This window comes from Macrotis lagotis, chromosome 2, assembly GCF_037893015.1.
Source record: "Macrotis lagotis isolate mMagLag1 chromosome 2, bilby.v1.9.chrom.fasta, whole genome shotgun sequence".
In the NCBI taxonomy this organism is placed as follows: Eukaryota; Metazoa; Chordata; class Mammalia; order Peramelemorphia; family Peramelidae; genus Macrotis; species Macrotis lagotis.
Genome location: NC_133659.1, coordinates 8,183,670 through 8,196,739, shown reverse-complemented (window position 1 = coordinate 8,196,739; position 13,070 = coordinate 8,183,670). Strand labels below are relative to the sequence as shown.

Genomic DNA, 13,070 nt, shown 5'->3' with positions numbered 1-13,070 from the left:
CATCAAGGTCACCTGGACATCAGAGGCTGAATTTAGAGTTCTCTGATGCCAGAACCCAAGTTCTGCCCACTCTCCCATCCTGCCTCCTGCCTGCTTCCTGTGTTTTTCTGGACTTGCTGTATCACATGGCACTATTTGGTTCTGCTATGCAGTTTGTTTCGGCATTCCCCAGTTGCTGGGTACTCATTTTGTTCCCGATTCTTTGGAAATAGTTTACAGGGAAACTTTAGTTAATGAACACCCTGTCATCTATTCATATCACTGCAGTTCCCTTTTTTCCTCATCCACAGGGAGGAAGGTAACCTTATGAAAGAACAGAAACATCCTCTGGGAAAAAAACACATTTTAAAAATTCCCCCAAAATAGAACAGGAAAAACCCATAATTCCTTGCATGGGTGACAACCACCTCTTTTCTTATCTTTGGAAGCATTGGAAGGAAAGCCCATACTTTTGCATAGGGAGGGGCACTTCGAAATCTCTGTAGATCCATAAACAATCTTACCTCAGTGATTAATTAACCTAGTGGAGTTTCCTAGAATAATAGTCCAAGTACCACTGCAATTAAGAGGTAAACAGCTATTTTTCTCTTTGTATACTTTAGGATTTCGTATTTTGTATTTTGGATCAAAGATTTAGAGTCAAATTAGTAAAACTAATGTTTTCATCCTAAAGCAATGCAGCATTTTACATCTGTATCACTCCCCCCATTAAAAATGAACAGAAATCTATTTCCTCTTCTTATCTTCCCAATTTATTAAAAGAGGAAGGAAGGAAAGAAGCAAATTATTTTAATCTACTTAGTCAAAAATTCCCTCAGTGGCTGTATGCATTATTGTCTCATTCTCTATTTAAATCCATCAGTGACAGAGATGATTGATGACAGTGACTGATCCTTTGGAATTCTAGATGCCCAATTTATTGATTCTGTTTCTTAAAACTTTTTACATGTGTTTTTCAAGGGTGTTGTTATTGTAGGAATTGTTCTAGGTTTTCCTCATTTCTTTTTCTACCTCTTCATTGAATTGGCATGAATAGAGAGCCAGCTTTGGGGTTAGGAAGAGCTGAGTTCCAGTGTGGCATCTCATATATCCTGGTTGTGTGACCATGGGGGACTTTCATCTTCTGCCCCTGGGCAGCCAAGCCAGTCTTCATTAGTGGAGGACATTTCCTTCTTCGGGGTTCTCTATACTTAGGAAATAACAAGATGAATAATAAAAAAAGATCCATCAATTTGAATCTTTTGATAAAAGAGGAGCTTGTGTTGTGTTAGTCTTCCATATTTTATGATGAACCTGAAGTCAAAATTCGTGTTTAAACCAGTTCATATGAAGGTTATAGTCCTATTATATTTTTGGGGGTCCCCCTTCATCCATACCCATGGTTTGTGTTTTCTCCCTTACTGATGTCTTTTTTTGTTTGTTTTTGAAAGGCTTAAGGGTTAAGTGACTTGCCAAAGTCACACAGCTAGGCAATTATTAAGTGTCTGAGGCTGGATTTGAACTCAGATCCTCCTGACTCCAGGGCTGGTGCTCTATCTATTGTGCCACCTAGCTGCCCCTTCTGATTTCTTTAGTTGGCTCAATTCTGTGAACAGGAATCCAGGTTGGTTTGGTGTCTACAAGATCTTGTCAACAAGGGCCCTGTGTCAAAGCCATCAAAGTCATCTGTTCTTCCCTGGGCAGTAACCCCAGCTCTCTGCGTCTTACAGCTCTTGGGGCCGTTCCATCTCCTTTTGACTGCTACCTCTGTCTTCGTGGTCTGAAAACTTTGCAAATCCGAATGAAGCAGCATTTTGCAAATGGCCTGGCAGTGGCCAAGTTCCTGGAGACAGATCCTCGGGTGGAGAAGGTCATTTATCCTGGTGAGTTGTTTGGAAGTTCCTGCCTTCCCATTAGGATCAGCCAGTCATTCAACCAGCTCTTCCTGGGGAGGATCCTAAGACATCTAGCCTTTCCTTCTTTTATTGATGAACCTGAAATTTCTCTTTCCTCTAATTGCAGAGAAAGATAGTTGGCTATTGTTTCTGTTAGGACTTATAAATATTTGCATTTATTTCCCCTTATGTTGGCTTTGAACTCTGATCTTATAGATATGAATGAAGAAGGAGTGAAAACTATTTGGAAAATGCTTACAGTGAATGGACTTTCTCACTGTGGTCTTTATAGCCCCAGTGCTTAGCCTAGGACAAACCTAAGAAAAAGGGAGAAAGTACCTGTCCTCAGTGAGCTTTGAATCTAATGGGGGAGACACCACTTATAGAGTAACAGTGCAAGGTTACACAAACAGTGTAAGGAGATCAGTGAGTTGCTTCATAGGACTGTCTAATGGCCACCCACCCTTTTCCACAGACAATAGTGATATGGATGTGACTCCTGGGTTCAGTAATGAGAAACTAGTGGGGGTGTGGGGGGGGAGAGTGCATGGATCATGACAGAGAAGATGGGAAGATCCCTGGAAGGCTGAGCATGGTCTAGCCTAGGACTGGGGTTTACTTTGAGCTGGTGGGTATTGCTTCACTCAGTAAGGAAGGTGTCATCACTTCTGGATGGGAGTTCCAAACCAAAACTAAACTGATTATTTCCCTGAGGGACAGGGCATAATGAAGGAGACAACTTGTAAATAATTATGTACAAATAGGAGCTGATCAGCAGAGGGAAGGCAGGCGCCAAGGGAGAGTGGGAAAGGCCTCCTAGAGAAAGCTGGGGAAGCTGGTAGGCAGAGAGGAGGAAGGAGGGAGAGTATTCCAGGTCTGGAGGACAGCCAGAGACCATGTCTAGAGCTGGAACGTGGGGGACAGCTGGGGCCAGTGTCACTAGAGTGAAGAAGGAGGGTGATGGCTGACCTCTAGGGCTGTCCTCATATCTTCCATGATCTGATTTGACCCTCAGAGAAGCTCTCTGCAGTAAGCTGGGAGGTTAGCTCACTCACTAAGGAAGATGTCATAGTTCTTGGCTGGGAGTTCCTAACCAAAGCTGAACTGATTATTTCCCTGGGAATATGGACCATGGTTTCTGGAGGTCCTGCAAAGGTGTCCCTAGGTGAGGATGAGGACAGTGTGGGTCAGAGGATAAGCGACTTGTTCATTGGCAGGCTTTGAACCCAGGTGTCTCCTTGTCTGCGAGTGGGGCACTCTTTCCGAAGCAGTTGGACTCTTTCTCTCAGGTTATAGTTAACAGCCTGGTCTCCTTTGAACCAACTCACTGACCTTCCGAACTTAAGCTGTCATATGGCTCCCTTTGGTGGGGGAACCCTTGAGGAACCAATTAATTTGTATCCATGGGAAGTAAATTTTTAATAAACCTCTGTGGGCCTCAGTTTCCTCATCAGTAAAATTGGATTGATAATTCTTTTTTAGATTTTTGCAATGCAGTGGGGTTAAGTGACTTTCCCAAGGCCACACAGCTAGGTAATTATTAAGTGTCTGAGACCAGATTTGAACTCAGGTACTCCTGACTCCAGGGCTGGTGTTCTATCCACTGTGCTACCTAGCCGCCCCCTAGATTGATAATTCTTGAGGTATCAAATATTGATCACAGGGTTCTGAGGGGACTCAAATGAGATTATACTTGTAATGGGCTTTGCCAGTTTCCAAGCCCACATTTTGAGTTACATTTTAATGCTGCATTTCAGTAAGCTGTTTCAACTTGACGTTTGCAGGTCTGCCGTCTCATCCTCAGTATGAACTGATTCAGCGTCAGTGTACCGGTTGCCCAGGAATGATCACCTTTTATATCAAGGGTGAGCTTGCGCATGCAGAAGCCTTCCTTAAGAACCTAAAGGTGAGGAGGTATCGGCCCAGACTGACACGGGTGGGGTTTGTGGGCTCACGCAAGGCTCATGAAGGGCAGTGTGGTGGAATGGGGAGAGAACTAGCCAGCTTGGTAGCAGAAAGGTCTGCTACCTAATCCTCCCTTTGACACTTTGTGGCTGTAGGACTTGGGGCAAGTCAAACCTCTTGGAGCCTCAGTGTCCTCATTTGTCAGGTGGTATTACCTGCTTTGCACAGTTATCTGCATTGAGATGAATATGTAAAATGCTTTGCAAGCCTGAAAGCACTCTATAAATATCACATATATATTATATAAATATAAATAATCTAGTTATTATGTATAATATCTACTATAATTCTCACCTCCAAGACAGTATAATAACAATGATAACTCATTTACATAGTGTTGTCTTCATGACAAGTCAGCGAGGTGGGTCATGGAATCTGGGCAGCATAAATTTAGAACAGGATCAGACTTCAGAGGCCAGCCTTCTAGAAGGTGGCCCAGAGAAAGTCATCATGACTCAAGTATGATGGACTTAGCTTCTCTCCACACTTCTTTGATCAAGGCCATTTCTAAAAGACTTGTGATGGAAATTGCCATCTGCAGCCAGAGGGGAAAAGACTACAGAGTCTGAATATAGATCAAAGCTGTCTATGTTCACTTTTTAAAACTTGTTTTAATGTTCTCTTTTTCTCATGTTTTTTCCTTTTAGTTCTGATTCTTCTTTTACAACATGACTAAGATGGAAATATGTTAAACAGTGTGCGTGTCTAGACTATATCAGATTACACACTGGCATGGGGTCAATGAAGGAAAGGGAGGGAGAAAAATGTGGAACTCCAAGCTTACATACAAAAAGATGAATGTTGAAAACATTCATGAGCATTGAAAACAGTGTTGAAAATATAAAATAACATACCAAAAACAAAGAAAATAATCATCAGAGGTGGAAGGTATTAGACCCACTTTACAAATGAAAAAAAACTGAGGTTTGGAGAAGAAATAGAAATGAGACTTGTTCTGGGGTATCCTGACTTCCAAGTCCCAGAGATATAAGGATATCTCAATAAGTATTTATTAAGTTTACCAACCTCAAGATAGAAATGTGAAGACATTTCATGACTTTTTATTTTTAAATATTCCTGCAGCAGAAGAGAGAGAAGCCCAGGATTCAGCATTGTGGCCATTAAAGCCTACAGATAGACCATTATAATCAAATAACGTAAAGAAAGAGCAAAAAGTTCTCCTGGTATTTATTGCCTTTTTCTGTTTTCTAAAACAAAACCTGTTGCCTTTGTTTCCTTTGGGTTCTGTCTTTCAGCATGCTTGGATCTGTTTAGAGACAGTGACAATAGGCGTTGCTAACATATTTTGGAGTGTGGATAATCACGGGGCACATTTATATCCTAGTTCTCCCATTTTCTTTTCCTGGCCTGATTGTGAGCCTCCTCAGCCCTGAACACCATAATGAAAACATTTTTCTTTTACCTTTGTAGGGCTTTTCAGTAGCTCTAATTTCCTAGAGGATTTCACTTTTGGTATTTCTTGCTATAGATTTTCACGTTGGCTGAGAGCCTGGGAGGATATGAAAGTCTTGCCGAACTTCCGTAAGTTGCTTTTCATTCTTATTCTCTGTTGAAATGATTCCCCCCCCTCTCCTTTTTATTCCCAGCACCTTGGACAGGGTTTGGGACGTAGTAGAAGCTCCATAAAGGCTTGGGGATCAGTGGGGTGACTGCTGTTAGGTAGCCATCTGTAGCTAATAGTGTAAAACTTGAATTTATAGTAGATTCTCAATAGATGGCAGTTACTTGGGATACTGCGAATTGCTTACAGAACACCTTCCTCCCACCAATTCTTGTATTATAGGGGCCACAGAGATGATTTAATCCATTTTATAGATGAAGAAAGAGTGAAATGAGTAGTTCAGGACCACAAATGTGGGCAAGCTTTGAATTCTGGCCTTTCTTCATTTCATAGCATCGTAGAGGTAGAGTTGGAAAGGATTTGAAAAGTCACTCAGTCCATCTCTTGGAACTTGAAAATGAAGTCATCTGAGTGGCCAAGTGATTTGCCTAAGCTCAGAGCCAAGTTCTCCAGCTCCAAAGCCAAGCCTCTTTCTCTGTACTGTGCTGCCTCTGTTACCTAAAAGTGCTCACACCCATTCCTTTATTTCATCTTGCCAGTTTTATGGATGCTTTCTGTTATTGTAGCACAACCAATTTCTGTGTATAGACAGCCCTCCTCCATTCCCCATCTTCCACCCTCCTTTAGGGGAAAAACCAGTAAAGTGAAGTGAAAAAGTGGGACCGTGTCTATTTACAGTTCGTTTCCTTGCTGAAAAGAGGGAGTCATGCGTCATTATTTGTTCTCTGGGATCCTGTTTGGCTTTTAGTGATCTTTTCATTGATGCTGCTGTTTATCACTGTGCTTCATGCTCTTTTGTTGCCATTTAACGTCACTCTGAGCCACTCTGCATGATCTTGTATTTATCAGTTTCTCCTATTTGCCATTTCTTCCTCTGCAGTAATGTTTATGTTTGACTGATTAAGCATCCTTTCTTTAACACCTTCTTTAAAGATGTGAGTCTCCCCCCCCCCCCCCATAGGCAGGAATATGCATCTATGATGTTTCTTTTATGACTAAGTGGATTGATAGGTGGCACAATGGATAGAACCTGGGGCCCAGAATTAGGTGTTCAAATCTGACCTCAGGCCTTTACTAGTTATGTTACCCTGGGTACGTTATATCATCCTGTTTACCACAGGTTCCTTATCTGTAAAATGATCTGGAGAAGAAAATGATCAAACATTCCAGGATCTTTGCCAAGAAAACCTCAGCTTAGTTCCAGGGTATTTGAAGACTTCGTTGTCTTAATGAACTGGAAAAAAGTGTAAGATCCAAGGTTCAGAGTTTCAGAGGTTTTAGAAGGTGCCTCAGAAGTCAGCTGGTCCAACATCTTTTTTCAGAAGAGGAAATGGACCCATTTGAACCCAGGCCACCTGACTCTGAGGTCTGGATTCTTTCCTCTTTAGAAAACTGCCTTCTAAATTAGTATGAATATTCATGTTACAAAATTTAAAAAAACAAATTTTTTTTTAAACTGAGATTTATAGATGACTCAGAATCATCAGTCTTTGGCAAGAGGAATTCTTTTTGTTAAATATAATCAGTTACTATCATGAATAGAATAGTTTTTAAAATAGATTTGTACTGATAGCTTGTGTGTGTGTGTGTGTGTGTGTGTGTGTGTGTGTGTGAGAGAGAGAGAGACAGAGACAGAGACACAGACACAGACACACACACACACACACACACACACACACAGAGAGAGAGAGAGAGAGAGAGAGAGAGAAAAGAGAAAGAAAAAAAATCAGTAAAACTAATCAACACACCAAGGGGGAGATGAAGTGCCCTGTCCCCTGGGTGCTACCACCCAGGTGTTGGACCAGGCCTGTTCTCCATCATTTTACCACATCCAATTTCAATCACTTACTGATGACTCTTCCATTTACATTGTCTTAGTCATTTTTGCATATATTTTTCCCTGGCTTTGCTTGCTTCATTTCATATCAGCTTATCAAAAAGTCTTTATATGTTTCTTTGTATTTTATCTTGTTTATAGTATCAGTGCTAACCCTTTAAATTCATGTTTCCCCATCTGGGTTGCCCAAAGCATGTTAGAAGCTGTAGGAAATCCTGGAGACTTCAGACTAAGCCCTTCCCCTTGAAAGATGAGGCTGTGATGGGTACAGTGACTTGCCCACAGTCTTAGATCAAGTTAATCATAGAGACCAGACTAGAACCCAACACTGTCTACTGTGCTTATGCTGTCTCTGGTCCTGAGGTTGAATATACACTTTTGAGAACATTCTAGGCAGGAAAATATTCTGTAAGAATCAAGTCTGATTCTCCTTGTGTTCACTGAGACAGGAAGAGGGAGTCCTTACTACAAGAGTGACCAGTAGTTGGATTGGAAGCCTGTGCCCCAACGGGAACCACTGAAGGCAGCCAACCCCCATTTGTGACTAGTGTGATTAGATGTTACATGTGGAACTGCTGGTCAGCCTGAGGCCACAAGAGGGCACACTCAGCACAGGGAATCTAAGATGGGACTGGAGGGAGACCCCCACCCAGCCTGCCTTTGGGAAGGTGAGGGAGCCACTGAGGCATGGAAGTGTGGATACAAACCCACGGATTGGGCAGACCCAGGCAAATCTAGCTATCCAACTGTATCTATATCTGTATCTGTATCTGTATCTTAATCCATATCCATCCATATCCATATCCATATCATCTATATCTACATCTATCTATACCTATATCTATACCTATACCATATCTCTATCTCTATCTCTATCTCTATCTCTATCTCTATCTCTATCTCTATCTCTATCTCTATCTCTATATCTATCTCTATATCTAATCTACATCTACACCTACATCTACATCTATATCTATATCTATATCCATATCTACTTACATACATATATCCATTCATAGAAATACATTTAGGCACATGCAAATTCATCTATCAACATATACATACATGTAAACATGCACATGCATGTGATACATGAATACAAATATACAATCCTTCTATGCACATAGATACACATTCACCCATAGACATTTTTGTGTGTGTGTGTGTGTGTGTGTGTGTGTCTCTCTCTCACACACTCACACACACACACACACACACACACACACACACACACACACACACAAATCTGTCTGCTATGTGGAGAACTGAGAACTGGCCTTGGTGCGAGGAATGCCTGAGTTCAAGCCTTTTCCCACCACATAAGGGGAATATTCATTTAACCCTGAGGACACCCTCTGTGTGTTTGGCAATGTGCCAACACTTTTTGCAGCTACTTCATGTGATCCTTACAACAACCCTGCAATGTAGGTGATGTTTTTAACTTCATTTTGCACTTGAGGAAACTGAGGCAGATAGGCTAAGTGACTCATTCAGATCCCACAACTAGTATCTGTGGCTGACTTTGGACTCTGTCCTCCCTGACTCAAACTCCATCCTCTGGGTTCCCCTAATCCCCATTACTAACTGGGGTAAAGATACCCGAAGTTGCAGTATCTTCCTAACACTAGATTCCAGATAAGCTCAAACTCTGGAAGTCCCTATAGAAGAAGTCACTTGCCTGAATTAAAATAAAAGTCAGTTGTAGATGTAATTATGCAAGTGTTCTTCTCTCTGTGTTTAATGAAATTTCTTCAAGATTATGATATGGGGGGAAAATTCTTGAATTTTTTGGCAGGTATTGTGGAGGATGTGTTGGGGGTGGCTGGGGTTGCTCTAGACTTCTCAGGAAGTCCTCCAGTTTCCATTTTAGGAGAGACTGTCCTTCCATCCTTCAGTCCCAGCATTAAGGAAGAAGTCCTCAGCAGAGCAGACTGCCTAGGAGGATGCTCCTTGTGGCTCAGACCAAAGGGGCTCACCTCCAGGCCCAGAGATTGGACAAAGATAAAGATAAAAGATGTGTCAGTGATTATTGCTGCACCAGCTGTCATTGCATATCACTGTGTTGTGCCACCTCAGTTTCCTATCTACAAAATGGGGCTAAACAGAGCTCCTACCTTGTAGGATTGTGAGGATAAAGGGGGAAATTCCTTATAAAGCAGTTATGGAGAATCCCATACTGCATGGATGGAGGATGTCCCCGGCACAGGATTTTATTTGCCAGTACAACACAGGTAAAAGAGGACTGCATTTCCCATAAGGACCTGGATTAGAATTGAGGCACTCTACCATTCTAGTGTTGACATTCATAATCATAACTAGCTTTTTTAGAATATTTTAAAGTTTCCAGGAAACTTCACCAATATTTACTCATGTAATCCTCACAGTAATTAGATTAGATTATAATTATCTCCATTTCACAGATAAGGAATCTGAAGCAGACAATGGTAAGGTGCCTTTCCCAGTGTCACACCTTTAATAATTGTGTGAGGCTGGATTGGAACTTGGGTCTTCCTGACTCCAGACTCAGCATTCTATCCTAGCTTGTTTACAAGTGACCTTGAGCTGGGCACTTATGCATTCTAACCATCAGGTACTTGTTTGGCAAAGGAGGGGTTGGGACTAGGTTAGGGCCCCTCAGCTCTTTCCTGTGTCTAAACTATTTATTGCTATGATTCTGTGAAATCCGAGAATTGGATCAAAATAGAGCACCTCTCTCTGGTTAGATAAGACTGAGTCCACATTAGAGCTTCTAGAGCTCCTTGTGGGCCTCCCAGCCTGGTGGATTTTTTTTAAGGGCAGAGTAAAGCAGTCCCCACATTTTATAAATGCAGTCCCAAATTCCGCTAGCTTTGGGGATTGCTGGGGCAGCTTTCTGGGTGGTGTGTTTGTGTGTGTGTGTGTGTGTGTGTGTGTGTGTGTGTGTGTGTGTGTGTGTCTATGCTGTTAATTCATGTTGAGTCTTCAACAAATCAACAAAACTGAAGGAATCATCAAAAAAAAATCTTAGAAATTAGAGAAGAATAGATACATCAAAAAGCAAATAGATCAGAGAATCACTAAAGAAAACAAAAAACTAGGTCTTCAAAAAGAAAATCATGAAACCTTGAGCTTTCCTGCTTTGAAAAGAAGGGGCAAATGGACATTGAGCTTGCAGATCCCTACCCTCTCCTCCAGCCCATATCATCATCTTTTTTTTTTTTGCAAGGCAAATGGGGTTAAGTGGCTTGCCCAAGGCCACACAGCTAGGTAATTATTAAGTGTCTGAGGCCGGATTTGAACCCAGGTACTCCTGACTCCAGGGCCGGTGCTTTGTCCACTGCGCCACCTAGCCACCTAGCCGCCCCCCCATATCTTCTTTCTGTCTACTCTTACCTGGAACAATTGATTAGGAGAGAGGGCTTAGGGGCTACTATTGTTCTGTGAAAACTTGGTTGTTGCAAATAAAAACTCAGTGATGAAGCCCTTGAATCAGAGGTCTGAAGTTAGAAAGGATCTTAGAGATGATCTAGCCTTGCTCTCTCTTTACAGATGAGGAAATTGAGGCCCAGGAAGTTGGAATGGAACTGTCAGTCCTGATTTTATTAAGAGAGAATATTGTTGGGGCAGCTAGGTGGCTTAGTGGACAAAGCACCGGCCCTGGAGTCAGGAGTACCTGGGTTCAAATCCGGCCTCAGACACTTAATAATTACCTAGCTGTGTGGCCTTGGGCAAGCCACTTAACCCCACTTATCTTGCAAAAACCTAAAAAAAAAAAGTATTGACAGGCAAGGGAATAGGTCAAAGGAAAAGATGGTTTGTGTGGGGGAAGGGGTGGGGGACTCTTGCCTCATTCACCGTCCTTTGCTTCTTTCCCTTGCCAGGGCCATCATGACTCATGCCTCGGTGCCTAAAGAAGACAGGAAGTTGCTGGGGATAAGTAATACTTTGATTCGGCTCTCTGTCGGCTTGGAGGACATAGAAGATCTCTTGAAGGACATCTCTCAGGCTTTGAACGCCGCTGTAAGATCTGGTTCTAGGTTGGCCTTACTTAGGTGCCCTTGGCCCTCTTTGGGCACTGGTAGTAAGGAATTTTAGAAGGGAGATTCGTAGGATCCCCCTGTAGAGTGGGAAGGAGTTGTCAAGATAATTTAGAGCAACAGTCTTGTTTTACAAGGAAGGAAACTGAAGTCCAGGGAAGACAGAATATCTATCTCTAGGATGTTAGAGAAGGTAAGACTGCATTAATTATGAACTAGGCAGGGAGGGGAGCCCCATTCCTAAAGTTTCCTCACTTTTGTCCCTCTTCTGACAGCACCGTCTGCACTTTGAGTATTCAGGGTGAAAGAAAATTAGGAAGTATATTTGCTTCTTAAGAGCACTTTTATTGGAGGAGGTGAAGTAGAAGCTAAGAATTATGAGTTTAGACCTTGGAAGTGACCTCAGCAGCCATTCGTCTAGGCCTTGAGGGAAGCACGGATGCCTCCCCAGTGATACCAGCTGTTGGAGCATGTGTGGTGCTTCCAGTCCAGGTTACCTAAGTCAGCACTCTTGGCTATGTTATTTCATTTGATCCGCCAAATAACCCTGTCACTGCTTCCATTTTACAGTTGAGGAAGGGGAAAAACAGGGAATTGGGGACTTAAGGGGCCACACAGCTTCTAGAACCTGAGGCAGGAGTTGAGCCCCATGCTCAAAGCCCACAGTTCTGTTCACTTTGAGGTCTAACTCAGACAAAGGGCTGGCTTCTACTGGAACTTGGGCTTGGGGTTCGGAAGGTGGGGGAGAACCTCATTCCTCTGAAGGGAGCTCACTCCATTTAGGAGCACCTCTTGGGAGTGGCTCGAGCCTGACAAAATCTGTCTCCCTGTAATTCCCATCTGTTAGTCTTAGTTTCTCTTTGGGGCCTAGTAGAGTGAATCTTCTCTTGCAGGTATAATGATATGTTTTGTTTTTATCCTTCATTACCACAGCACCCCTAATCTACCTGCGTCATCAGCGGAATTCCAGGACGTGCCTCTGAGAGCCAGGATTCCTGGAAGGATCAAGGGTTCAGAAGATGGATAATTGCAGAGACTGCTGAGGAGCCCCCAGTGATTTTTCACTCACAGATTGTCAGTCATGTCTTACCTATTAGACACCTCATTCCCTTTTAGACTTTAAGCTTTCAGATATCATGGTTCAAGAGTCTATTCTCTCATCTCTCTCTGATTGTGAAATTCAAATTTCTGGTGATGCTTTTTCCTTCATTGTTTATATTTTTGCTTCTTCTCAAAGGAGCCTAAATTGCCAGCTGTCATTTTGCATCTTCCTTCAGTGCCATAAAATGTCTTTATTATGTTTACATTCTGATGGTAATTCATTGTCTGATGACCTTCAGAATAATTCATACTACTGATTGAACTCTCTGAGTTTGTATAGACATACAGCACCGAAAGTGGCTAAGTTGTTTACGGAATACAGATTTGTTGCCAAAATCAGATACTTGACACCATAATGTGAAATTCTACTGGTTTTAAATTGTATCTTCAAAATCTCATTTTTCATTTTAGTAAATATATATGTAGCAGAAGTGCCTTGCTTCATTTTTTTTGTGTGTTATTGGGTACAAGTAATAATTTCACCTCAGTAGATGCTAAATCATTTTGTTTCAGCCGTCACTTTACATGGACTTGCCGTTCTCCTTAAGATGTTTATTTTCATAAAAATCAATCAGTGACATTCTGACACACATTTCTGCCTTTCAAGTTAAAGAATACCCAATATCAGAGCCATTTGAGTCTGCCCCCCCCAAAAAAGCAGTGGATTTTTAGAGTTCCCCTTTTATTTGAAGGTA

General features: G+C 42.1%; 1 protein-coding gene across 1 annotated transcript in view; it reads left to right on the top strand.

The window, feature by feature from the left end:
- The window catches only part of CTH (cystathionine gamma-lyase), a 31,728-nt gene extending 18,922 nt beyond the window's left edge, over positions 1-12,806 (top strand). The window contains exons 8-12 of the mRNA XM_074221193.1: positions 1,710-1,862; positions 3,659-3,780; positions 5,329-5,381; positions 11,119-11,257; positions 12,208-12,806. Of these exons, the coding sequence (XP_074077294.1) occupies positions 1,710-1,862; positions 3,659-3,780; positions 5,329-5,381; positions 11,119-11,257; positions 12,208-12,216 (476 nt within the window). The 3' untranslated portion in view covers positions 12,217-12,806. The remainder of the gene's footprint in view (positions 1-1,709; positions 1,863-3,658; positions 3,781-5,328; positions 5,382-11,118; positions 11,258-12,207) is intronic.
- Positions 12,807-13,070: the final 264 nt, after the last annotated feature.